The 27,550-nt window shown below is 39.7% G+C and overlaps 1 protein-coding gene across 5 annotated transcripts in view; it reads left to right on the top strand.

Annotated features, from left to right (window-relative positions):
- CSRNP3 (cysteine and serine rich nuclear protein 3) overlaps positions 1-27,550 on the top strand; it is a 179,121-nt gene that overhangs the window by 135,981 nt on the left and 15,590 nt on the right. For all 5 annotated transcript variants that reach the window (XM_073241590.1, XM_073241591.1, XM_073241589.1 and 2 more), the window contains one exon: positions 19,169-19,428. In XM_073241590.1, the coding sequence (XP_073097691.1) occupies positions 19,169-19,428 (260 nt within the window). The remainder of the gene's footprint in view (positions 1-19,168; positions 19,429-27,550) is intronic.

The following is a 27,550-nucleotide window of genomic DNA, read 5'->3' on the forward strand; positions in this document are numbered from 1 at the left end:
TCATTAGACAAAATTGATTTCTTTACTGAGTTTTCACAGTGCTGCTTACATCTGCTACAGTATTGAGGCAATCCATTCATTCTGAAAACATTTATTGGTTGGAAAATGTGTACTGAGCACCTATTCTGCAGTGTTCTAGGCACTGAGGATATGACGGTAAATAAGAATGGCAGAGGCCCTGTTCTTATATCCTGTTGGTTAAGATGAACACGGAACAAATACATAACAGTGGGCAGTGGTAGAGACTCTGACAAATAATAAAGGGAAAGGAAATGGAGAATGATGGATGGGTGGCCCTTCGAAGAGGAAAAGGCATGTAAGTAGAGACTAGGCTTTGTGCCAGCACTGTGAATATAAAGATGAGTGAAGCACACTCCTTGCTCACTACAGTGTGACAAGACCTGCCTGTTAGGTGCACTCAGTGCTCCCTAGAGGGTGCAAAGTGCACTAGGAACCTGGGGAGGAAAGTCACCGCCACCAGTATGGCTGCCTTGCCTTTTTATGTGCTTCTGTGCAGGCCGACCTCATTTTATTATTCTTCACTTTATTGCACTTCACAGATAATTGTGTTTCTTTACACATTAACGGTTTGTGGCAAGCCTGTGGCAAGCAAGTCTACTGGTGCCATTTTTCCAACAGCATTTTCCCAGCTTATGTCCCTGTCACATTTTGTAATTCTTGCAGTATCTCTGACATTTTCATCATCATCATGTTTGTTAAGGATGTCTGTGATTGGTGGTCTTTAGTATTATTGCTGTAATTGTTTTGGGACACCAAAAACTACACTCATATATGATGGCAAACTTAAAGTGCTACTCCGGTGAGCACGTGAATGATAACAAAGTGACACAGCCTTTTTGCCGATGTGGAGAAGGTGTGAGTGGTCTGGATAGAAGCCCGAACCAGCTACCACACTCCCTTAAGCCAAAGCCTAACCCAGAGCAAGGCCCTAACTCTCTTCAGTTCTGTGAAGGCTGAGAGAGGTGAGGACGCTGCAGAGGAAGAGGCAGAAGCTGGCAGAGGTTGGTTCATGAGGTTTAAGGAAAGAGGCCGTCTCCATAACATCAAAGTGCAGGGCAAGCAGCAGGCGCTGATGGAGAAGCTGCAGCAAGTTATGCAGAAGATCTAGGTCAGATCATTCATGAAGGTGGCTACACTAAACAACAGATTCTCATGGTAGACAAAACAGCCTTATATTGGAAGAAGTGCCATCTAAGATTTTCATAGCAAAAAAGAAGAAGTCAATGCCTGACGTCAGAGCTTCAAAGTACAGACTGACTCTCTTGCTAGATGCTAATGCAGCTGGTGCTTTAAGTTGAAGCCAGAGCTCATTCACCACATTAAAATATCCTAGGGCCTTAAGAAGTGTGTTAAATCTACTCAGCCTGTGCTCTGTCAATGGAATGACAAAGCCTGATGACACCTCATCTATTTACAGCATGGTTTACTGAATATATTTGAAGCCCACCATTGAGACCTACTGCACGGAACAGAAGATTCCTCTCAAAATATTCCTGCTCATTGACAATGCACCCGATCACCCAAGAGCTCTGATGGAGATGGACAAGGAGACTAATGACTTCCTGCTTGCTAACACGTCATCCATTTTGCAGCCCATGGATCAAGGAGGAATTTTGACTTTCAAGTCTTATGATTAAAAAATACATTTTATAAGGCTATTACCGCCATAGATAGTGATCCTCTATTGGATCTGGGCAAAGTCAATTGAAAACCTTCTGGAAAGGATTCACCATTCTAGATGCTATTAAGAATCATGATTCATGGAAAGGGGTCAAAATATCACTCCTAAAAGAAGTTTGGAAGAAGTTGATTTTGATGCTCAGTGGAGGAAACAATTGCAGGTGGGGTAGGAATAGCAAGAGAACTGGAATTTGAAGTGGTTCCTGGAGATAAGACTGAACTGCTGCAATCTCATGATAAAACTTTAATGAATAAAGAGTTGCTTCTTATGGATGAGCAAAGAAAGTGGTGTCTTGAGAGGGAATCTACTCCTGGTGAGGACGCTGTGAAAATTGCTGGAATGAAGGCAAAGGATTTGGAATATTACATACACTTAGTTGATTAAACAGTTTACGATCTGAGTTGAGAGGATTGACTCCAATTATGAGAACAGTTTGACTGTGGGTAAAAAGCCATCAAACAGCATAACATGCTACAGAGAAATCGTTTGTGAAAGGAAGAATCAATTGATGCACATACTTCATTGTCTTTTTTTAAGAAATTGCTGCAGCCACCCCAACCTTCAGTGACCACCACCCTAACTGGCCAGCAGACATCACCATCAAGGCAAGACCCTCCACTAGCAAAAAGATTACAACTTGCCAAAAAGTCTCAGATGATGGCTAGCATTTCTTAGCAATAAAGTATTTTTTAATTAAGGTTATGTACATTACTTTTTAGACATAATGCTATTGCACACTTAATAGACTACAGAATAGTGTTAAGTATCACTTTCATATGCACTGGGAAATCTAAACATTCATTTGACTTGCTTTTCTGCAATATTTGTGTTACTATGTGGGTCTGCAACAAGCCTGCAATATCTCTGAGGTGTGCCTGAAGAGGAATCTTGTCTAGGAAGGAACCCTGGGCTTCTGATCCTGTCTGGTGTGTTCTCCATCAGTGCCACCGCAGCCCTCGAGCTGAGCTGGGGAGGAGCTGCCTGAACTCCTGTCTTGGTGCTCTCAGCAGAGGGAGTTGGTCGCTCTCCCCCTGTGAATAACCGTTCACACTGAGAAGCCCCGCGGTAGCGTATCTGATGCGTGGGAGAGCTGCCAAAGCACTGGGCAGACCAGGCAAGGCCCTGGGGTGCCTGTGAGGTTGTTCTTTCTGTTTGAAAAGCTTATTGTGATCATAGTGGAGAAGAGTAGGTGGAACCGGAGAAACTCTTGATCTCTCTTTATCTATCAAAAATGCACCCCGACACAACACAGAACAATTTGATTCATCTTGGTTGACAAGAGCCTGCCTCTGTTTTCCTCCCAGAACAAGAAATAATTTTAAGTGGAAACTTTAAATTCCAAAGCCTTCCCCTCATCCTCAGAGGCACACCTGAGACTTACCTCCCTAGCATAATCAGCTGCTTAAAAAGGATATTGGCAGAAAGAAAGAGGGCAAGTGAGTAATTTGGGTGCAGGTAGAAACATGGCAAAGCAGAATGTTCATATACTCAAGACAAGTACCTATTTTGAATCCTTGATCTTATTTATATATGAGACAGTATTATCTTGTCTCCACACAGTGTCTTACCTAATGGTAGGACTAGTCTACACTGGTCTACATTTTGCATCAGATGGCGGTAGGCATCTAATTGTTGTGGACATGGTCCGGTGCAGCTCACCAGGATCACAGACCAATATTATATGACTCTGTAGAATTGAAAATCCATTCAAGAGTCATGGGTAATCATTGCATAAGCATAACGAAGCATGCAATCTTCCTCCATCTCCCTGGCTCTGCTCTTTCTCCCGCCGTATTTATTCTCTCCCTTCCCCTCTGGAATTGCCCCCCCTGTGAGCTGCAAGTCACTTCCTTCCATTGTGCAAAGCCCTTGAGCTCCCTCCTGCTTCTGCTCCCAGACTCACATATCTAAACACAGCATGGGGAGTAGTAGACCCACGGGTAAAGAAACCTGTTCTTTGTGGTAACCCAGTTTCCAGAATCTATGTGAACACCTGACACTGTTCTAGTTGTATTCCCACCAACATTAAGAGAAACAATCTCTTCCATTGGATCAAATGAACTTCCTTGTTCTTACCAGCTGCGGCCAGTGATAAATTCTTACATAAGCAGATTGGCAATTTATGCAGAAGTCACTTAGAAATCTCCTGGATTATAGGTGCTTAATATATGTTTATTCAGTGAGTGAGTTACTGTGAATACATCCATAATTAATAGCTTGGACAGGAACAAGACCAAGTCCTGAGTAGGAGGGAAGGGCTAATTGAGACGAGAGCTTTTGCTAAGAAAGCTTCAGTTCTAACAGGGAAATGGAATGTGAATTCAGAACCAAGGATAGGCTGCTTTGAACTATGCGGTCTTTATATGGAGATTTGGCAGAAATACTTCTGTATGTGGAGACAGAGTATTAATATATTTCTAGGCTCATTTTCATTGGCTCAGAACTAGTACTTACAGGGGGTCGTGATAGGACAGGCAAGGAATGACACATTCATCACCATGGGGGGGTTATACTCTTAAACATACTTTGTGGAATTCTGTGTAGTATTCATGCTTATGTTTAATGGAATTTTGACAATGTGAAGCATATGATCAAAAGTGCTAGGGTATAAGATGACTCATTTATATTAATGCCACTTCATAAGTGTTTTAATAAATTTTATTGTTTATGTTCAGAAAGCTATAAGAGTCTTTCTTAAAGTACAAAATGGAGAATTTACAAATCTGTCAGTATTCTGCTTTTTGTGATATTCATTGTATGAAAGCTAGAGAATTCAAAATAGTGCAAAAAAACAGATTTAAAAAATATATAATCCCATCACTCTGAGACAACCAATTTTATTAGCATTATGGTGTATCATCCCATTATTTCTTTTGTGTGTTATTATATAGTTGCTATATATTGTTACGCATTTTTTTAATCAGCCATTTTTTTTTCACTGAACATCATACCAGGCATTTTCTAGAATTGCTAGAACATTGGCAGAATCTTATGAATTTTTATTGGCTAAAAAAATTTCCTTTCATATATAGGAAGCCTCATTTTATTCAACCATTTCTACAGTGTTGAACATTCATATGGTTTTCAATTTGTCATTATTATTCATGACTTAATCATGCCCCTAATTTCCTAAATTTTTTATTATATCCTTGAGGTTGATTCCTAGATTCAGAATAATTTTTACTCAAAAAAGATGAAGATTTTCTAAGGTTCTTGGTATACATTGAGAAATTGTTTTCTGAAAGTATTATAAAAATGTGTATGTCCATCAGTAGTATATAAAACTACTCATGTCTTTGTACTATTGCACAATTTAAGATTATTATAATTTTGTACTATTTGATAGTTAAATGGGAGAAAATTGTCATTTGTTATTGCTTCAGTATTTCTTTGACTATTGGTGAGGTTGAACACTTTTTACATATTTTGAACATTTGAATATCATTTTTTGTCACTTCTTTATTAATTAACTTTGCTTACCCATCAATTTTTAGAAAAATGGCCCATGAACAGAGATTTTCTTTATTTATGGTGGTTATACTCTATAAAGTTGCAGTGACACTAAATTAGCAAATATTGAGCCACTGCTCCAAGGAGAAATATAGAGTTAGGTTTCTGGGAGCCTCTGTTCATAACTTTTTCATCCACCAATCAATACATACCTTGTTTAGTGTGTTTCTGTTGAAAGACACCTTATTTAATATATTTTGTTGAGTGATTAACATTAAACTCACAGCCAATGGCACTGTGACTCATGCCCACACAAAGCTTATCTAATACATGTATTTCTCAGTAAGACACAGCACAGCCTTCTTGCATGCAGGAATGTGAGACAGAGCTTCAGCACTATGCTTTGGGACCATTCTAAATAGCAAAATAATCAACAAAAAGCCCCAGAGCTCAAATAATATGACTGTAAACATATCACATAAAGGATGCTAATTTACAGCAGGAGTCCCAACGCCAGAAGGCAGCAGGCACCTTGTTCAGCCTCAGCTGGGAACAGAAAGCAGCTCAAGTCTTTCCCTGGGCCAGCTGATGAATGACCATGGAAGTGCCATGAGTATTGATTCTGGGGTTACAAATAAGTTGTAGTGAGTAGGCAAATTCACAAATACGGATCCATAAGTAATGAGAATTGACTCTATCCTCCTATATTAGTGATCTAAAGGCGAGTAAAGAAATGACTGAATGGATGGATAAATACAAATCAATGTATTTTTTAAAGGGGTCAAGGAAAAAGAAAAGTGTCCCTTAAATGTTATAATTCGAAAGTATAGACAGGAGTTGGCACACACCCACAGGAAGGAAAGAGCAAAACTGAGAATGGCGAAGCTGATGTGCCGCCACCGAGGAGAGCAGCTGGCGGTGGGACGCCCAGGGCGCCGCCCGGAAGCCTGGCCGAGTGGAATCTGGGTCTCAGTCACCGCGTGCGACCTTGACTGAGAACCACTCTGAGCCTCCTTTTTCTCTTCTACAAAAATCAAGATTAAAATATCCTCCTTAGACTAAATGCCCCTTATGGATACATTTTGTCTATTTGGTTATAAATCCTAAGACTTTGCATAATTCCACATATATGTATATGTAAGTCATCTGCGGGATATATATGTCAAATACTCAATGCCCAAAATATACTAAAAAATGAATGCAAAAACATAAAAAAGTATTTAAAGTCCAGAATATTGTACATTTCAAATACAAAATACAGAATGAAGCATTTTCATTGTGAAGCCCTTGTCATGTGGGACCAGTCCCTGTCCATAAATAGTTAACACATTTGTTTCGCTCTATTTCAGATATTCTCTGCTTTACATAAATGATTTATGTGAACTCAGATGATATGAATGATTTATTGAATCTTGATTTTTATTTAACACATATAGTACTTACTATATGCCAAGTATTGTTTGTTTAATTTATAAATATTTATTTATTTAATCCTTGTAGCAAAACTATCCAGTAGGTATTATTAAATCATTTTATATACATGAGGCAGAGAGAGAGTAAGTGATTTGTCCAAGGTCACACAGCAAGTAGATGGCGGACCCAGGATTTTAACTACATGCTTTGGCTCCAGAGCTCACCTTTATTCCCTTTACTTCTTCACGGCAACCCTGAGAGATTCCAGATAAGGAATCCAGGGTCAAGAAACTGACCCAAGGTGTCGGTGAACCTACCCGCGTGTCTGACTCCAACGGCTGTGTCATTAGGATGTGTAGCTCCTGGCCACAAGCGGTCTGGTACTAAAACAGCAAAGACTTCCAATGGTTTAGTACCCCTGCTGCTTCTAAGACACAGGCGACTTGCTTTCTCTTTTTCTGCTTTCCTAATAATACAGCTGGATTATCGTTGCCATAATTCTAGATTTTGTCTGGGTCCTAGGAGCAGTTGTTCATGGGGTATAAGAAGGGAAAAGAAAGCATATGACGCTATTCCCTCACTAAAAGGGAAGGCTATATATTGTCAAGATTAGTAGCTCGAGCTATGGACTGACACCGTCTGCATTCAAATCAGGCTGCTCTGCTACCAGCTGGGAGCTTTCGTAAATTACTTCACCTCTCTGGACCTTAGTTTAATTCATAAAATTGGTACAGTTCTACCTATTCAAACCATGATCAGATTGATGTGAGGATTCAGTGGATGAATACCTACAAAGGACTAAGAAAGGTCTGTGACACCTGGTAAAGATAGAAATATAACTTCGCTAATAGAAGCAACACTTCAAAATTATCCAAAAATTATCCAAGTTCGTCTCTTACGTAGTTTCACCTCTTGTGCATTAGTAGCTTTCCAAACTTTAGTGGTCATACACTTCCGTCATTAAAATTGGTATGCATACCAATATCCTTATTTTATGTATAAATCGTGGAATTCTATTGCTGCAGTAATAGATTTCATGCAATTTTAAACTACTCCCCAACAATGTTTACCAAGTCTTGCCTAATTTTTCCCTAATGCCCCTAAGCCACCCTGGGGCACCCCTTGGCTTGTATCTCCCTTCTCCAAAGAATTCTTTGCTAAAAGCTACCTATGGCTTCTTCCAGTCTTTCTCAATTCTAGAGTCTTAGTCTTACTAAAGAAAAAGGGGTGACTTCTTCTGTTGAAGGAAAGTAATTATATCTATTACCGTCTGGGAATAATAGCAGTCCCTTAACTTTCCCAAGATTCTACACATAATCAAAAAACTTTATGTGTCATCCCTACCGATCAATCAAAGGCCAAAAGTCTGGGGGCCAAGGAAGGATTTTCTTAAACTGATTCTGCTTCTCACTTTTTTTCCTTTTTCTGACCCTAAAGTCCAATAGCTCTTTGGATGAGTGAACTGGTCTCCGACAGGGGTCACAGATGAATATTTTGCTCATTTAAGTCACTTAACACTTGGACTTAGAGACATGGAGGACCGTATGGATGTGAGAGGAGGTCAGAGGAGCTGGTTAATGCAGAATGCTGGGACAGCGAAGGTTCAGAATTTGCGTTTGCTCCAGATGAGAAAAGAAATGTAGAAATCATTAAGCGATGCTCTTCAAAGATAGAAGAGGTTGAATCCTGCTTTTATAAAACTGAGTATACTCATTATTCTGCTCATTTGTTTCTCTTCCATCCCAAGGAATATAAACTTTTAAATGTAGAAGGGAAAGAAACTTCTTTATACCTTCCCCTTCTCCCTTATACAGCCTTTGGCTTTGGAAACAATATTTCTTATAACAAATAACCCATATATCACAAGAATAGCATAGAAAAGGGCAAACTTTACTACGCTGATAGACAGTGACTGTAATGGGGGGGGGGAGTTGGTGAAGGGGGGAGCCTAGTAAACATAATGTTCTTCATGTAATTGTAGATTAATGATAACATAATAAAAAAAGAAAAAGGAAAAGAAAAGGGCAAACTTAGATCCTTTGGGACTGTTTATATGCACCCAGAAGCTACCTGTGAACATGCAGATATTCCCCTAGGTGCCCAGGAGATGTGGTAGCAAAGCTGAAGCTGATACCACTCCTGGGTATTTGGGAGCTGCTAAAATCATTCCAGAGATCTTTAGACTGATCCTCTCCTTTGCAGAGGGAAATATCTGTGAATGAAGAGCTATGAAGAGACCTAGAGGGAAAATGCTACACTTCACAGGGATAAAAAGACTTCATTAAGCATTCCTATTTCTTAGGAAACTCTTTAGTTCACAGACTATTTGCAGGGAAGGATTGTTTCTTTATGTGTTTTGAGTATTGCTGTCATATACTAAGTGATAGACAGTTACGGTAACACATGCTTCTGAAATTTTCATTTTGCAAGGGTTTTAATGATATTTAATAAGAGTAGACACATCAATAATTCCCACCCACTCATTAAACAACTATGTTTTTGAATACGTACTGTATGCAGGTACTATTCCCAGTGCTTGGGATGTAAGAATGAAGAAAATACAGAGCAGTTCTACTGGGAGACATTCTGGGTTTCTGCATTCCCACATGTCTTTCTGAGGTTGCCAAGAATGCCCTGCCCTGACCCCTCTTATCTGTGCCTTTTCTCAGTGTTGTGTTTGCAGTAAGGGAATTCAGGGGATGAGGGTGTGTCCCCTGCTGGGATACACGACAGATTTGCCCTCTGCTTGCTGAAAACCAGTGGGTGCAGGCTCAGATGCTTCTGGTGCAATGCAAACTTACCATTCATTAGCATCTCTGTGGCTTTTTCTTGTTGCTCCTGAGTTTGGGGGATAAGGAGTGACAACAGAAACATGGTGCTCACACTGCTTGCCGTACTGTGAATAATAAAGTAGTTTGTTTCTGACCCACGAATCTCGTGTCTTTTGCCCCCATCCATGAAACAGTCACAGGATAGCTTTTTAGCTTTACGGTAAAGTCATTTATGACAAGACAAACCTCTGCCCTCATTCAGCTTATATTCTAGCCCACATTGTTTTAATTCTTTCTTGCTTTTATAGTGCAATAAAAATCTAAAATCCTTCTTGCTACTGTCTGCTCCTTGTCTCAGGATGTCATCAACTAGGCCCTTTACCTATGTCTCATCATCATTACCACCAAAAAGAGAAATGTGGTCTGTTTTAGAACAGGCTTGTATGTTGTAGTTTCATAGGAAATTAATAAATCTTGAGCAATATGATTTTATTTTTATAGGACAGTCACTGCTCTAAGATGACAGTTTAAACACTGAGAGAGAATTGCCTTGTAGATCTGTCACTCATGAACTGCTAAAGGCAGGTATTTCAGTCACGTTTCTGCTGGAGGTCAGTACCGATTGGGGATATTTTATCAGCAGGTTTTTCTCTTTCAAAATCATCTTACAATATTCAGGGAACTCTTCTCTCTACTGGCTAGTTGCTTTTTAGAGCTGGGTTTACAAGCTCATTATTGTTGGTTTGTTTAGAGGTTTCCTATGGTACCAAGGTAGGTTGGTTATGTCGGATCCTCTGATATGGAAAATATGGCATATTTCAAATTGTTTCTAATGCAAAAAGTTATGTGTGCCCTCAAGCCATGAGGGCAATGTGACTTTTTTTAATACGTAATTTTACTTAAAAAGTGTTCATAAAAGAGTTTTGCTGCTCTTGTTTTTTGGGATTTTGGTTTGTTTTGCTCTTTCTTGTTGCTATGTGATGTTCCAACGTGGATTATCATGATATATTAGTCTTGATGGGGCTGTATTGTTGGACCAGATGAAGTACTGTGTGGGAAAGTCATTGAGTAGGTGGCGAGTGCCGTCTAATCCTTCTAACAGGAGCGGCTCACAGTGGTATTGAGAAAGTGTACAAAGCAGCAGAAGAAGTTAGTAGAGTCAAAGAAGAGGGAATGTCTCCTTCTGTCATTGTGTGTGTGTAATTTTAATCAAATGGCCTTGCCGCATGCAGTTTTGTTTTGCATTGAGATATTCCATACCCCCCAAATATTTCTCCGATGGTGGTAATGAATTGCATTGCCCTCTCAATTGTAAGAGCACGGGTATTCTGCTGTTTAGCCATATGGTTCCCATTTATTTTAATGTGTCTTTGACATCAGGAGAATTGCTGAGACAGCAGAGGAAAGGGCTTACACCTTGGACTGCAGCCAGGATTGTGATTATTTATGTTTAGTAACGACTACCTTTTTCCCAGTAAGAGACTGGATGGTCTTCAGATGGTATCCATATTGAGAGCTGAATACAATGAGAGTATAGATTTATGTATTTTGGAAATAGCTTTTACTTTAGTAGCAGCGAAATGTGTTTTTAAGCATGAAGTTTTAGTGCTTAATTGCACATATGAGCTATTAAGGAAACAAGCTGGGAAGTAGGTGGTATTTATTTTCTCACTGATAAAGGAACACACTTTTCATTTGGTTCAACAGCACCACCAATAGTACTCTGCATATGTCATGCTTTCCATCTGTGATTCTTAAAGTCTTTTACAAAGGTAATTATTCTTGATAATATTCCTTTGAGGTAGATATGCATAATTCTGAGAATATTAGTAGAGGAACTGAGAAATGCAGATAGATGCTCATTAATGTAATCTGTTTAACAGATCTTAACAAGTACTAGGATTCAGGTTTGTTTAAAATTGATTTCTTTCCAACCATGAATAAAATTCAAATTACCTTAGGTATGAAAAACTATTACCTATGGCCGAATCAATGTTACATTATTTTATACCCAGTATCTTATTTTATTCTCAATTATGAAGGGTATAAAACACACACAACCACAAACAAAAGAAAGAGAGTATCCCAAACAATAGGCATAGTATAGACTATACTGGGTGTATATTTATCAGTGCATCATTTTCTAGGTATCAGGACATGATAGTATTTCCTCTCATTCGCAGTACAATATGTTTACAGTAAAGAAGCACCTTTAAAATGAGAAGACAAATAAATACCTCAATAATATAGGGTCCATATGTAAATGTTAATATTGACTCTGTAGCAATCTTGATGATTCCTTGGAAAATTTTAATGTTATCGAAAATTTTAATGTTCTCTAAAGAAATGTACATAGTGTGAAAGAAGAGAAGGGCTCATAAACATCAAAACTCTAAAATGGTTCTTACCAGTAATGTCAGATGGCGATACGGAAATGGAAAAAAAAATCCCCAACTTCCAGGCTGCTTTGGGCAGAACTGAGCAGAAGGCAGGGCCTAGATTTAGCAAAACACCTTACTAGGACATTGCGTTTCAAGGATCTTGGGCAAGGATTTTAATGTATACATTTTATTTAAGTGATATGTCGTGTAAAGACCAAATTGAAACAGCAGGAAGACAGCATGTCAGCTATAGAATTGGGGCGCCAAATATATGACGCCTCCTACTAAACTGGATGGATGAATTGATGAAAAAGGAAAATTAGAATGAAAATCAGTAGATCCCTCAGTGGTACGATTTTAGTCTATAGTTCAATCTAAATTTGTCTAACAATTCTCCATCCCCAAAATGAATCGCTTTTTGTGCTGATGGCTAGGGAATTCTGCAGTCATACCACATTTGCAGTGGAACGTCGATCTAACATCAGGGGCAGGAGGGCTGGGGCTGGGTCGATAGTATATTAAGATTATATGAAAAAGAGAACATGATTTCCTTTTTTAATTTTTGCTCTTTCAGATATTCAATTTCAATTTCATAACCTTAAATACAGTATTGTATTCCTCATGTCCTTACAAGTATGAGAACAAATGACTCCCTCCTCTTTTTTTCCCTTAAGATTATTCACAAGAATTAGGGGGAAAGTGCAGGGGCATCTACAATAAATAAAAATGCGTGATTGAAAAATAGCTAGTTTTGAAAAATGATCAGTCTTTGTGAGTTAATCATTTTAATTATTCATAACATCAAAGCTGAAAGGTTCAGAGTTTATACTTAATTTTTATATTCAGCTCTCTGAATTCACTTCAAAATTCTGGGTGGTAAACCTTTTTTCTTTTCAAGCTGAGAATTGCAAATAGATCATTATGCTCTTAAGCCGCCCTCAGAATGTCAAATCCAGCTTGCAGTGCGCTGGGCAGCCTGGGCTGGAGCTGTGTGGAGACACTCGGAAGAGAGCTGCTCCCTCCGTGCACGTCTCTCTGCTTGTGCGGATGTAGCCGACAGACTGAATGCATGACGACGTGCCATGCATGTTCATGATCCAAAACAAAGCTTTAGTCATCCAGCCTCAAGGGTCATCTTTTTATATTATTTATATTCTTGCTAACATTTTGTTTGTTTAAATACATACGCGGTGTTTGTACATATATTGATAGAACGCTTGTTATTTCACATAGTCTTCTATGAGAGGGCTTTATTTGTTTTGTTTTATTTTTGTAAACTAGTGACTTAAACAAGAGTCTCATTGTGAATTATTTCACTCAGAAGCTGCAGTGCATGGAAAATTTTATTAGTCTTGATGGCAACCAACTGGGGGTATTTTCATTTTAATACTAGAATGAAAGTACTTCTGGCTAAATGGTTAAACTATCTAATATTGTCAATGAATTATAAAACTATTCCTCCTCTACAGAAGAACTGAAATCAGAATGAAGACTGTTTGTTATGTATGTTTATCATATTTTATATGATCCAGTCTATTCGCTGCTTTACCAGTACGTAAGTCAGTCAGTTGTTTTGAGATGGGGCAGAGTAGCATTTCGGGACTGGGGAGAGAGATGCACTACAGTTTTGAAAGCATGTAGGACTATCAGTGCCCACTCTAGGGATTGCGAGCCTAACTGTAAGTGGGACCTACTGTCCCTCGATGTTTGTCTTTGAATGCTACTTTCATGGTAATAAGGGCACCAGTAAAAGAAGAGAAAAGGCCCCTTGGCTGTCTGTTGGGTGAATTCCAACATTTTCTTACATTTACTGTCTCTTCTCTCTGTTCTGATGACGTTTTTGGAAATGCAAAGCCCTTCAATTGCAGAATATTGGATACACCCCAGGATAGTCTATACTATGCCTATTGTTTGGGGCACTGTCTTTCTTTTGTTGGTGGTTATGTGTGTTTTATACCCTTCATAATTGAGAATAAAATAAGACACTGGGTATAAAATAATGTAACATTGATTTGGCCATAGGTAATAGCTGTTCATACCTAAGGTAATTTGAATTTTATTCATGGTTGGAAAGAAATATTCTCATTAGTCCTCACTTTCATTTTGCCTCTCCTTCACCCATGCCCCAAGGTATTTCCTAGTTATCATTCTTTCAGAGTTTCTCCAACCTGAATGATTTACTACTGTCATACATACCTTACTTGAGCAAAATTTTAAAAAGACATGACTGGAGCAAGTATATTCAGGAAGTTGATGATGTAATTTAAAGGAATAAAAGGCGACAATTAGAACAAGAAAGGACTGCTTTTGATAGCAAACTAGGCTTCATTTTCAAGGGAGCTACTCGTGTATTTCTTGTCTGCTAACCCATCCACTCCTTAACTTGCGGTTAAGGTTTGAGACGACATGGGTGACACCCGAATCAGGAAGGGCCAACCTTGGCAATCATGTCAAGCTGGAAAAGAGGTGAAAATACGATCACAGGAAATTTGCAGAAGTCAAGTAAAGATTAAGGGCTTTTTGAAAATCTTAATAACTTTAACCATTGGAAATGGATTAAATATCTAAGCTATTAGGCTAATTCTATATGAAGTATTTTCTGATGAAATTGGATTTTCTATTTGTAAGCTCAGCTTTCTGACTTTATAACTGATTTGATCTTGATTTGTTCTTCAAAAGATAAGAGGCAGTATGCACACTTTGAGAGTCCCTGATTAATTTGGTCTATGTGTTTTAAAAACATGACTTTTTATTTTCCAGGATTTACCATGATAAACAGTTAATGTCAGCGATCTCACTTTGGTTCTACTAAGTTTACACCAAATAAGGAAAAATAAACTCAAAATACAGACTTAAAAATCATCTGCCATTTTCTTTTTGAGCATAGTGGATAAGAAAGAGAAGTGTTCTAGTGACTTTAGACACAAATGGTAAAATTAGTATTTTCTACACTACACCCCTTGTTTGACATCAGACTGGCCGATGAATGTTCAACCTCCACATGCCAAATTTGTTGCCAAAATATATAGGCCTTTTTACTCCTTTCTGCCTGTCCAGCTACACCAAGGTTTTGCTGATAGTTGCTGACTCTAAGAAGAACGTGTGCCTTGAGAGGGTGACCAGTTTCCTCCTCCAGCATTAGCTCCAGAGTGGCTCCACTATGGTGGAATCAGTGGTCTAGAATCTTGTCTCCAATTTTACAGGCCCAGATACATGGTGGTCTCTGTTCACACAGAGAAGGCAATCTCAGATGGACTCATGCACACTAACCACGTTCACAATGGCTGAAGTGTAAATCTGAAATAAATTTGATTATTTGTAGTAAGAGATGAGTGAAGTAGGTGGTCACTTGAAGGTGTATTCTAATCTGGATGAACAGGTTGATTTATAAGTGTGGAAATGGAACAAAGTCAACTGAATTTTCTTAGAGCCTGATGTCCGTCAACTCTGATACTTTGATATAATCATCTCTTCTATGTGTCAGAATATTCAGAATATCTGTGTTACCAGAGCCCTGGCTCACCTGGACAGCCCTAGAAACACACTGTCCAATTCTAAGTTTTGGCTCTGCTCATGACCTATATAATTTGTGGCATAGATCATTTTATTTTATCTGCTTGCATTCTTACTCCAGCATTGTGAATTAGTCAATTTCCCTATTCTCTTCTCCATTCATTTCTAAAGCATTTTTTTAGGAAGAATAGCTTCTGCAGGTGACTAATAGCAGTCATTCTATACTATTTATCTCTTTGATTTACAGAGATCAATTTTATCTCAATAGTAGTGATTATTTTACAGGAACACCAAGGTATCCTGGTGTGCTACCCATAATGGTGTTTCCATGAGCTGTGTCCTGGGCAGTATATATAAACAAATGTTGCAATATTAATGTTGCACTCAGACACTTCTGCTTCAGGGTGGTAACTGTAAATGGGATAATAGAGAAGAAGCTGAAAGACACTGAAAAACTAGTGTCTTGTGTGGAAACAGAGCAGTTCTTGTTAAAGCAGTAAGGAAAGACACTTCAGCTCCCTCTTTTTTCTTGCTCTTGACCTTCCAGTAGAAAGTGAACACTGACCACCCTAGAGACACACAAGTTCAATCACTCCGCAGAGGGCACAGATCACTAGGCGGGCATGTCATGGAGGTTTCGGACTCCCTGTGGCAGTGGTGCTGAGTGAATTTAGTCTCTTTTTCCCAGGCTTGAAGAGCACACTCTTTATTTATGACTTCATTTTGTGATGTTAGTCAAATCAGGGCCTGGAGGCAGGAGGTAGCCCATAAAGGCACATTCTAGTGCTCCAATTCAATCATCAAAAGGGAAAAATGGGTGGCTTCTAAGTTCAGGAGAGCCACACTTAAAATATCCCTCATAAGGCTGATCTTACAGTATTTCAAAGCCTTCCTTTTAAATATATTCCATAAGCTTTTCATTCGTTGCTTTCACAGTACTGCTTATAACATGCAAATACTAGAACAAGAATAAGTACAGGTTTGAGTTATAAATCCTAATGGATAAGAAGCAGCCAATAGCTGCAGTGCATTTTGACACTGTTAGCAATAAACGAGCCCGGGTGAAGCGCCCTTGCTCTCAAAGCTTCAGAAAATCATCTCCAAACTGTGCCCCTTAAAGAAAGGGTAATCTGGCTTTTTAACAGTGGTACAATGAATTCATTTAGAAGGTTGAAGAATTCTTGTAATCTAAAGATACGGATACAAGAGTTAAAATTTTAAGAAGGAAATTTGTCTAGAGTACTATGATTCATCTAAAGAAAAAGTAATAAAATCATTGGCAGTGTTTATAAGAATTTTAAATGTATACGTTAAAATTTGTTTTTCTTATCTGCACATGTATGGCTTGGAGAGATAATGTCATGAGGATGTCATTTTATGATACCAAGAGTGAGAAAGGTCGAAGGTTATCATCCAAAATCCAAAGCCTCTAGCCCGTCGTAGGGTGGTGACGGAGGAGGTCACCAGGGCAGCAGACTACCTGGCAGATTGTTGGATTTTGCTTTCTACAGTGATCTTTTACAAATTCTTCTCTGTTTTGAGGTGACTTAAACATACAGTTACGAAGCAGATCACAGCTTTTAAATCAAAGTCAGAAATTGTTTCTGCCGCCAGGTGCGCAAGTATGTGGCAGCGACCTCCGCATTAGTAAGCGGGAAAGGCAGGGATGCGTTTGAAAGCTCTGGCTTTCCGGCGGTCTCCTCTGGGGAGGCAAGACCGCAGGGAGGAGGGAGAACTGGAAAAGCTAGAGTCCCGCCCAAATATCATATTTCTCTCACTCTGTGATCTTCTGAGTCCGCTCATTCTGAGTTTCTCACCCCCGGAAATGGAAGCTCCAGGCAGGCAGGGACCACCAACTGGTTGTTTCAGCGATGTATCCAATCATCTATAAATTATCTGTCACATAGTAGACTTGGTTTATATTTATGGACTAAATAAACCCATGAGATGGAAACAACCATAGCATGGCCTCTGAATTTGTCTTGAAGTTTTTTGGTTGGGGGGCTGGGGGAATGAAACAAAGGAATTTGAACCCCTCTGGAAGAAGATACATACATAAATCCAAAGGGACACTGTAGTCACTTTCCCTTCATTGCTTATGCTGCCTTCCAAATTAAAATCACCTTCAAAGGCAGCAGCAGCTGACATACACCAGAAGAAGTAGGATGACACCAAATACCAAATTCCTCAGCCTTGTCTGACTCCCGTAGAATGACTTCAGCTCCCACTGTCACGTGGTGATGGGAAGCCTGATGAATCCCAGCGTCACCACCGGTTACGTGACCTTGGCCATGTTACTTAACCTTTGGTGACTTGGTTTCCTTAAAACGGAGGTATGGGTAATATCAACCTAAGGAGCTGTCAACATAAAATGAGGTGATTCATGTAAAGTTCTTTGCATGTCACAGGACTTAGCAAGCACGCCGGAAATGTTAGGTTCTATTATTTTCTGCTATCCAAGGATTTCTTCTGTGCATCATTTCCTTCCATCTGTTCTTGTAGTTGAGCATACATATTAGTCTCCCAGGGCTACTGTGACAAAGTGCCACCACCTCAGTAGTTTGGAACAGAAATTTCTGGTCTCACGGTCCTGGAGGCTAGCAGACTGACATCAAAGGGAGCCGTGCTCTCTCTGTGATCTGTAGGGGAAGGAGCCTTACTTGTATTTTCAGCTTCAGGTAGCCCCAGACATGCCTGGGCCTGTGGCTGCTGCATATCCTCAATGTCAGTTTCCATATCTGTCTTCACACGGGTGTCTCCTGCGTCTCTTCACATTATCCTTCTATGCACGTCTGTGCCCAGATTTTCCCTTTTTATTGGGTTACCTGTCATTGGATTAGGACCCATCCTAATGACGTCACCTTAACTCCATCATCTCTGTAAAGACCCTGTTCGCTAATAAGGTTACATTCTGGGTGGTTGAGGGTCAGGACTGCAGCATACGTGGGAGGTTGAGAGGGGGATACAACTCAGTCCATAACAGCATGATTCTGTATCTTTCTCCTCAATTCAGTGTACCTTCTCTTCCCTAATGGAGAAGTGTCATATAATCTGGCACCAGATTGGGAGCTTTTAGGTTTAAATTTAGCTTTGCCACTATCCACATTGAAGAAAATCACTCAAATTCTGCAAGTCTGGGTCACTTCAATATAAAATAAAAAGGACTGGGTTAGATTATGTCTAGCCTATCTTCCAACTCCAGAAGGTCATGGTTACAATGGGTGGCTCTCCTTCTCTCAACCACCATGTAGACATCAACCTTTGATGATGATCTGTGCCTCTTGAGGTCCCTATAACTGATGATAACAGTTCTGATGCATTTTCAGTCATCTTAACATGTACTTGGATTAAAGTCGCACAGTCTGTAATGCTACTGAGTGGGCTTCTTACCACGTGAGAGCTTTGTTGGATTTAGGTTGTAAGAATATCTAGGTAGTGCCAGTGAGCCTTTTTGGTAAATTTTTATGGCTTTATTTTTTTTTTTTGGAATTTTCAAAAACTTATAAATAGGCAGTTTTTCCATGCTGGGTACCTTCCTTATCAAAAGTCCAAAGTATGAGGGTTTGTAGTCTGTGTCTTTTCTGATTATAGCACGATGAAGCTCATGTGATAATCCTAAAACCCAACTTCAGAGGTTAAGCAAAATGAGAACTTCAGTTCTGCCACTGATTCTTAGACTGCTGGCAACTTTCCTGGGAGTTTGCATTCGCTACTTAAAAAATCCAGAGAGACTTAAAAAATCTGCCCCACCATAGCTAGAAGGAAGTTTAAGAAAGGACATAAGAATATGTGCCAGCTCTGGGATAGGACATTTTGGATAGAACGTGTTTAGTGTCTCCCAGCCTTGACTCAGATCATCAAGTGGCATTTTGTAATTCTTCGCCGCCTCTGAAAACTGCTGTCCTAGGTGTTCATTGAATCGTTCCTTTCTCCTGCAGCCTCCTCCATCCTCAAAAGAGAGAAGCGGCGGAGGACGAAGAATGTGCATTTCAGCTGTGTCACCGTGTATTACTTCACCCGGAGGCAAGGCTTCACGAGCGTGCCCAGTCAGGGGGGCAGCACGCTGGGCATGTCCAGCCGCCACAACAGCATGCGCCAGTACACCCTGGGCGAATTCGCGAGGGAGCAGGAGAGGCTCCACCGGGAGATGCTGAGAGAGCACCTCAGGGAGGAGAAGCTGAATTCTCTAAAACTAAAGGTAAAAGACATTAGAAACTCACTTTTTGTAAAACCCCATATCCTTACTTCGATTTGGTTGAGTTAACCATTTTCATATTTATATTTACAGATCAGACTGGGCATTTTACATAACATGCTGGGACTTTTTGTGTGTTGTTTTAATGCCAAAACACTCTCATTTCTTCCCACAGTGTGGGAAACTTACCTAACATCATTTATTTATTCACTCTGTAAATGTTACCGAGTATTGTGAGGTTGTAAACCCTGAGCTTGGGCTGGGACTAACTGGTATCCAAAATAAGTGTGGTCACTTCTCTGTTGAAAATTATATATTAATAGGAAAGAAAAATATTAATCATATAGACAAAATCCAATCACCAGTTCATTACATGTTATGGAGGAGAGTATAACAGGCATATAACCATGAAGGTGTATAACGGGGAATTGATGTGGTCCAGGGGTCAAGGAAGGTTTCCTCGTGTGAGTGATGACAGAGCTGAAATCTGAATAGATAACCAGGGGACAAGGGTTGGTCAGGGTGGTTCAGGCAGCAGGAAGAGCTGGAGCTGCCTTGTGGCCCGAGCAAGCGTAGTGAGCACACAAAGGCTCGGATGGCCGGAGCAGAGACCGGAAGGGTAGAGTGACATGGAAGGCAGGGCTTTGCAGATGATGTTGAGGCATTTTCTCTCTCTCTCTAAATCCGAAGGTCATCAGGAGTCATGCAAGAGGTTTAAGTATGGCATTAGGATGGTGGGATAATATGGTCTGGTTCCTGATATCACATGCGAATAGTATTGGGGTAGGGATGGCTGTGTTGGGGAGGCGTGTGAATTCAGAATAGTTGAGGTTATTACAATAGTCCAACAGACAGATGATGGTAGGTTAGATTAGATTGATGATAAGAGTCATAGAGACAGACAGAGGGAGAAATTTAGGATATAAAATCAACAGTCCTTGATGGGTTGGATTTGGAAAGAAAAGATGAGGGCTGTCAAGAATGACTCCTAAATTTCTGGCTTACAAAACTGAATATGTTGTATTTGACAGTACCTTTCTCTATGACAGGGATGTGACAAGGAATGGAGGAAAAGGAGCAATTTGGTCTGGAAGTAGATCATGAGATCATTTTAGGTGTACTAATTTTGAGAGGCTTTGAGTTATTAAAAAGAAGTCAAGGAGGTGTCCAGGTGGATATACCTGTGGTTGGGCCACATTAGAGATTAAATGGAGAGAAACATAACTGAGAAAACTTCTGGGTTGACCAGGAACGTTCTTTATAATTGTATTACCCCATCAACCCATCAACATATAGAAAATGCTCTCCCCATCATTATCTAATGAAAAAGGAAATCTTCCTTAGGAAATATAAGGTACTTAATATAAAGGGTCACTCATTATAAAGCTGAAGTGAAGAACCATAGACAGGTTACCTGTACCTTTATTTTCCAACATAAAGTCAATCAGCAGAGGTATGACACGTGTTTCAAAACACTTTGTTTTTATGTATTCTGCAATTTATAAATGTGCCTTTTTTTGCAATTGTACAAGAAGGCAGTTGCTTAAATTAAGCCAAGCAACCTAGCCTAGAGTATATTCATAATTCCCTTGGTGGTATTTTTGACAGATTTCATTGAAAGTCCCTTAGGACTTTTGGTAACAAGCCACTATTTTTGTTTTCCATGATTGCTATGCATGTAGCTTATTCTAATAATTCTCAGATTTGCTTCTGAAATCCACCCACTGCCTTTCCAGCCCATTGCAAACCAACCCTACCTCCTACCCAAGAGTGAAGTCATTCTCCAAACTCGAATATTGGCAGAACAATAACGATGGCTGCCATTCATTAAGTGAGTTTTATTTACCAGGCTTTTTACAAACATTATTCACTTTAATCCTAACAAAGGCCTGGTGGGATAAGTAAATTCAGGTGTACAACTGAAGAAAAAAAGCACAAAGATGTTAAATAGCTGGCTTACTGAATAAGAAACTAGGTGTATTGTCTTGTTACTTCCTATTCTAAAATAAATGTATTATCTCCTCTAGACACTGGGAAAGACAGTCTCTGTCCCTGTCTTTCTGGGATTTGGGACTGTGTGCGGTGGCTTTTAAAAGCTGGGAGACTATAATTCTGTCAGAGAACCAAAAGATTTATTGTGGCGAACTTTGAGGCGCATTGTACATGTAAGGAATGTTAGGGGGAACCACACACCTCTGGGAATCTTCCTCCATATCAGGCAGTGGTATATTCTGATTCTACAATGTATATTCAGCTGCTTCCACACTTTATTTAAAAAACAACCTTTCTTCTTGAAGAAGAAAATAAGAACCAAAAAGAGCATCTTATTGATTCATTTTTTTAAATTGTGCTTAATGTGGGAAGTTGGAGAGGCAGTTGTCCGAGGGAGTGGCACCTTGGTTTGTCATTGATGCCTGACTGAAGTGTTCCCTTTTGGATTTGATCACCTCTTCTAAGTCAATTCCAAGCAAAGAAATAATGGGATTCAAAGGTGATCTGATCTTAGCCTCACTGTACTGAGACTATTCAGAGACTCAGAAATGTGTCATGTGAAACTAATAAAAGATCACAGCAATGCAGAACAGCTTGCTGGAAAAAATTCTGAAAATAATTCATGGAGGAGAATATATATATTTTAATCGTAATTCTCCTAGGACATTAACTTTCATGATTTTTAAAATGTCATTGACTAAGCTTGTGTAAGGTTTAGCTCTCTAAAATCTAAAATTAGCTATCAAAAACATAAGCTATACAAAAATTTCCCTGATACTTGAAATTTCACTTTTAATATAACAATTGTTTTGAGAAATAAATACCTCTGAGTCACAAAATATATGTAGCTAAATTGATTCCACTATTTTGACTGGGTCACAGGCACAGAGAGAGGTCCAAAGAGGTGAGCAAGGTTTATGGAAGACAAGTGATGCCATTTGGGTTTTGCTGAGAGGTAGCCCCCCGGGAGTAGCAGCGAACTGTGCACTGAGTAAGGAGAGAACAGGTAGCATCTTGACAAGCCAAACACTTTCAAGAACCCTCCTTATAAACGTTTTCCAAAGCCCTTGCCATGGAGACAAGAGAAACCACAACAGGAAACTTATCCAAGTTGGGAAGGGGTAGTTTCCCTCCTACTTATTAGAGAACCAACAGCCCCAGAACTGTAAGAAGTTTCTCTTTCCAGAGTGTCTTTCTGGGTTCCTGGGACCCCATTCACACAGCGGCCCCCCTCCAGTGAGGCCTTCAGAGTGAACAATCATAACAAAACGCAGACACATACAGGCTTCTTGGTGTTTCCTTATAGCAAAATATTTTGGAAATGAAAGAAGAATGGAAATTTAGTTTTTCATTGTAAAATTGCTTCTTATTTAGTAATTCACCTCTTAATAAAATCATGAGTTAGCAATACTGAGAAATAAGATGTGCAATTAGATTTGTAGACAAATCCGGCTCTATTCGGGGGGTTCAAGTGTGTCTTTTTCGTTGGTGGTGTTGGTGTCTGAAAGGAATTAATAGTAAAAGCTGATTGAATAAAGTGCATGTTCCTAGAAAAAAATCACTAGCTTTGGATTTCTAAATTACAGAGCATAGCCCCTCTTCTCTGTCAAGCCCATTCAGACATGTCATACCCCTCACAGTAATCAGTGCAGTCATCCTAACACTATACTCTTTTCCAAATTAAGTGCTTAGATTTCATCATCTGCACCACATTGCTGAACAATTACATTCGCCTTTATTCCCATTTCACATGTATCTGTAAGATGCATTAGGCAGCCATGCGTATGTTTCCAAGAGCCGTGGCATTCAGCTGCCTGTGGGCCAGCTCTTTATCTCCTACTGATCCTACTACCTTGATCTAGGAAATTTGATTTAGATGTCACAGCTGTGACTGGCTGCTCTTTCTCAATGTTTTCTCAACCTTGATCGCTCTTCCTCTCTTTTCTGAGAGCAAAGGTCCACCTCCGCTCTGTTACCGTGTCCAATCGCTTTCCAAGGTTGTATGTTTTCTCAGTGTTCTCATCACGTGTTCCATAGCAATGCTTCGTTCGCTGTTTGCTCTCCTGCCACATGAGGAGTCGCCAGATGATGGCTTTTCCTTTAAGGATCAACCTTTTGAAAATCTCTATCTAAATCTTCTTCACCCCAAATCTTACATTTATGACTGGGCTTCATTCATTTAGTGACTTACCCAGGTAGCATTATAATTCTGCACCTCCTCCTCCAGCTGTGTCCCTTGTATTCCTTCAAGAGTCTCGTGATTTAACAAACCTCCAGGTAAAGATCCTAAATGTTCTAGCAGACAGAAGGGATTAGGCGTTTGTGAGAGATGGTTGACATAGGCTATTACCTCAAACCTATAGTTTCCAAATTTTTGGATGTATTAAACTACTTCCTTATACTCCAGCTCTTTATTCGATGGGTCGGAGTCTGCTGGTCATGGTCGTTTAAACTCCAGAACTTCTCTATTTGACTCTGTAGAGATTACTCAAGAGCATCCTTAGTGCTTCCAGCATGCATCCCTAAATGGAGGTTTGCTCCATCACCAAATGCAGAACCTTGATACCTGTCAAATACCTCCCAGGTCCACTGCACACCCTGTTTTGATGAGTTCATAGAAAATACACCTGACCAAAGTAATGGAGTCTGCCCGTTGGGGCTTCAGACCTGGGCAAGTACAATATATTTAAGAATATGTTCTTTCAAAACATTGCTGGTATTTAAATTTGTAACCAAAGACTTGTCATCAAACTTTTACATTCTTTCTGAGCAATAAACTTTCATCTTCTAGTTAAGACATGTCAGCTGACCTGACTGTCCTGATTTTTTAAAAAATGGGCTACATGCAGTGGTGTGCTAAAGCCAGCTCGCAAAAGTTGCATGCTAAAGTGCATTGTGCACATCTCCCACCCAACAGTAGTTTGAAGTAGGACATGAGAGTATTTTCACCATGGGACTTGACAAACACAACAAATTATGACCTCTTTTTTTTTTTTTTTTCCAGAAACCAATTGTTAAATATTTACTGACGCACTGTTAGGTTCATTCAGCTAATTAGCCATGCCTGGGTTGTTGGCCTGAACCAGAAGGGTGGACAAAGGAATGTGTGAAAAGTTTATGTGCCTTATATGTTGGTATTATCATCCCTTCTGGTGAGTTTTGTAGTGATATATAAGCCAAGTACTCACTGTAAATTCAGGTTGTTGAAATTCTTACAGGCTGACAGAATAATCAAATATTCCTGGTTCTTTGAGGCCAAATTAAATTGATCCTAATTTGTCACCTGCAATTAACAGCTAATGAGCCAAAGAATTATACTGTAACATTTGACTGAATATCAAAATGATGTGAATGTTTCCTTTAGTTTTCCAGAGACCTTAGTGTCTAGGTCCTCTATCCAACTCATTCCCAGGAACTCCTTCTATCAAATACATATCCTCTATGTATTCGGATGTACAAATTGCACACCCACCTACTGAGCACCTCTGGAAACCCAGAGCACACTGCTTTTTGAGACAAGCCTATTCGGTTTACACAGCTTTACTGTGAGAAAGCTCTTCTTTTCATTGACTGATCTGCTAATATCTGATTCTATTTTTTGACCTTAATTTTGCCCTGTAGGTACACAGAATAAATAATATCCCTCTTCTCCAAACACCAAGTGTTTGAAAGCAATGTAGGTGGACATGCAAATGCTTGACAGTAGATTATATGGGCTGTGTGTGTTTCTGTTCTCTAAGATCAAACACCCCTAGTCCTTTTCACTAACCTTCCTAGGATGCGGTTTTCAGGCACTTATTGCTGTGGTGACCTTCCTCTGGACATAATGCTGTTTATTAATGTTCCCCTCAAAATATGGTGTTTGATCTAGACATTGTGCTCCAGATAGGATCTATAAAGTAGACAGGAATAGGTTACATTGCCCACTCCCAAGATGTGGGTACCAATGGGTATATATACACTAAAGGCCTGGTAGCTTTTTGGACCCTAATTAATTTGTTTGTTCATGTTAGGCTGGTAGTAAGTAAAAAATAAAACAATTACAAAAAACAAGCAAACAAGCCAAATGCAGATAAGTCAGCCTTGTATCATCATATAAATCACCACTTTTTACCATCTCCAGGGTAGGAATCCTTGTTAGTGCTGGACATGGCACAGAGTTGGTCAGTAAAGTGGATTTTTTTATTTGAATAAACCTAATCTTATCATCTGCAGATGTGATAAGTCTTTCTTTTTGGTCTTCATCCAAGATATGACTTAAAAAACATACTTAACAAGAGAAGGGCACATTCAGGACATCTTCCCCGATAAGTGATAAATCAGAAGAAAAGAGGGAGCTTCGCCCTCCCCGTCTCACCGTGGCCTCCATGGAGACTCACTGCCAGAGAGGCCACGGGTGCTGACCGGGGTGTATGTGCCCCTCCCCCCTCCCAGCTGCGCTGGTGCTGCGAAGGAGCTGAGCGTCACTGTCCTTAGAGATGTTTTCACTGTTCAATAACTCAAAATTCACATATCCAGCAGGACTTACTCAGCGGCTCACATTCCATCCTTCCTAAAGCCCCATAAGACCTAGATTAATGGTTTTCCAGTTGTGTTCCATGGGGTCAGGGCTCTGTGCACCTCATTCCCACTCTTATCTATTTTATATCTTGAGCTTCTGCATGGCGTTTAGTTTCTCAAACGAACCTTCTCTCTTTGGGGGGTCCAAACAGTAGTCTAGTATCCCCTGCTCTCTTTCTTCACAGGTACTGAAACCAACTGTTTAAATAACCCTCCCTAGAATTTTAACTAGAATTAGCTTCTTTTTTTGACAGTTCACTCCCATTTTGATCATCTTTTCATTCTTTTCCCCATAATTCTTCACAGACAGTAGACGGACCAGTCATAGCTTTTTCACTGCTCAAAAACAGAAGCTGTCTGGACCTGGGGATTCTTACATAAAACAGATGAGTGTTTTTTCACTGTCTTTCTACCTCTTTTTTACATGAAATCCTTCCTAGCAAAGCTGTTCTCCGATTTCTGGTTTGAAGGGTTTTCTCCTTGGGAGAGACTATGGAATCAGAAAAGGAAGTAAATAATTCTGCTTTGAATCTTTGTAGCTACCCTCCCATTTTATTTCTTACTTCCTCCTCCCAGCAACTTCTATAACTCGTATGTACAGTTTCTTGCACTTACCACACTGCATCATATTTATTGCACGGTCATCTCCGCAGCAGACTGGAAGCTCCTTAGATGGCAGAACTGTCATACGTCTGTACGTCCTGATGCCTAGTATGGTGGTTGGCAGTATAGTGTGGTGTAAAATATTCATTCATTCAGCATACAAAAAATATTTATTAGTCACTTACTATGGGGCTAATTAACAAAGTGCTGGGGATACAGTGGCAAGCAAGACAGATTCTCGGTGTGTTTACATTATTATGGGAGAGATATGCATGAAACCAATCACCAAAACTAATGTATTGTTACAAAATTAGGCAGCGTACCGTGCTGATTAAATGCAAGCCAGGGTAAATGAGTTGGATGAAAAAATCAAGAGGAATACATTAGTTCAGCAGTAGCTATCACTTGGACCAGCTACTTTCGCTGGCATCTCCTTTAGAAAGGCCACCTCACCATGCCCACAAAATTGGTCCCCAAAGGAAATGCATCAGCTTGCTTCCTGTTTTCTTCTTCTCTGTGTTCTTGTTCTCTGTGTTTTTCTGTCTCTGAATGAGCAATTACTAAAGACGTTTCTACTGCTGTTTTGCCTTGTGCCCCACAACGCTGAGATCAGCTCCTGGAAGTGTGCCTGCAACTCCATCCCTGTTTGTTGTTGTTCCTTCTATTTAGTTTTCTACTATTGCTTGAAGAATTTTTACTCTAAACTGGACTGTGAGCCTGGCTTGAATGTTAAGGTCAAATAGACCTCAAACAGATCTGAATTTGATTCTCAGTACAATCACTACTTAACTGTGCAGCTAGATTTCAGCAAATTATCTTCTAAAGGCTCCAATTTTCTTAACTATAAAAATATAGTTCATAAAATAGTTCCTAATTTACTGTACAAATTAGGTGAGATAATATGAAATATGGAGCTCAGTGACTGGTTTCAATATATAGGAGCTTGGGTCATTCTCAACATCATTGTCAT

This window comes from Manis javanica, chromosome 7 (assembly GCF_040802235.1).
Source record: "Manis javanica isolate MJ-LG chromosome 7, MJ_LKY, whole genome shotgun sequence".
In the NCBI taxonomy this organism is placed as follows: Eukaryota; Metazoa; Chordata; class Mammalia; order Pholidota; family Manidae; genus Manis; species Manis javanica.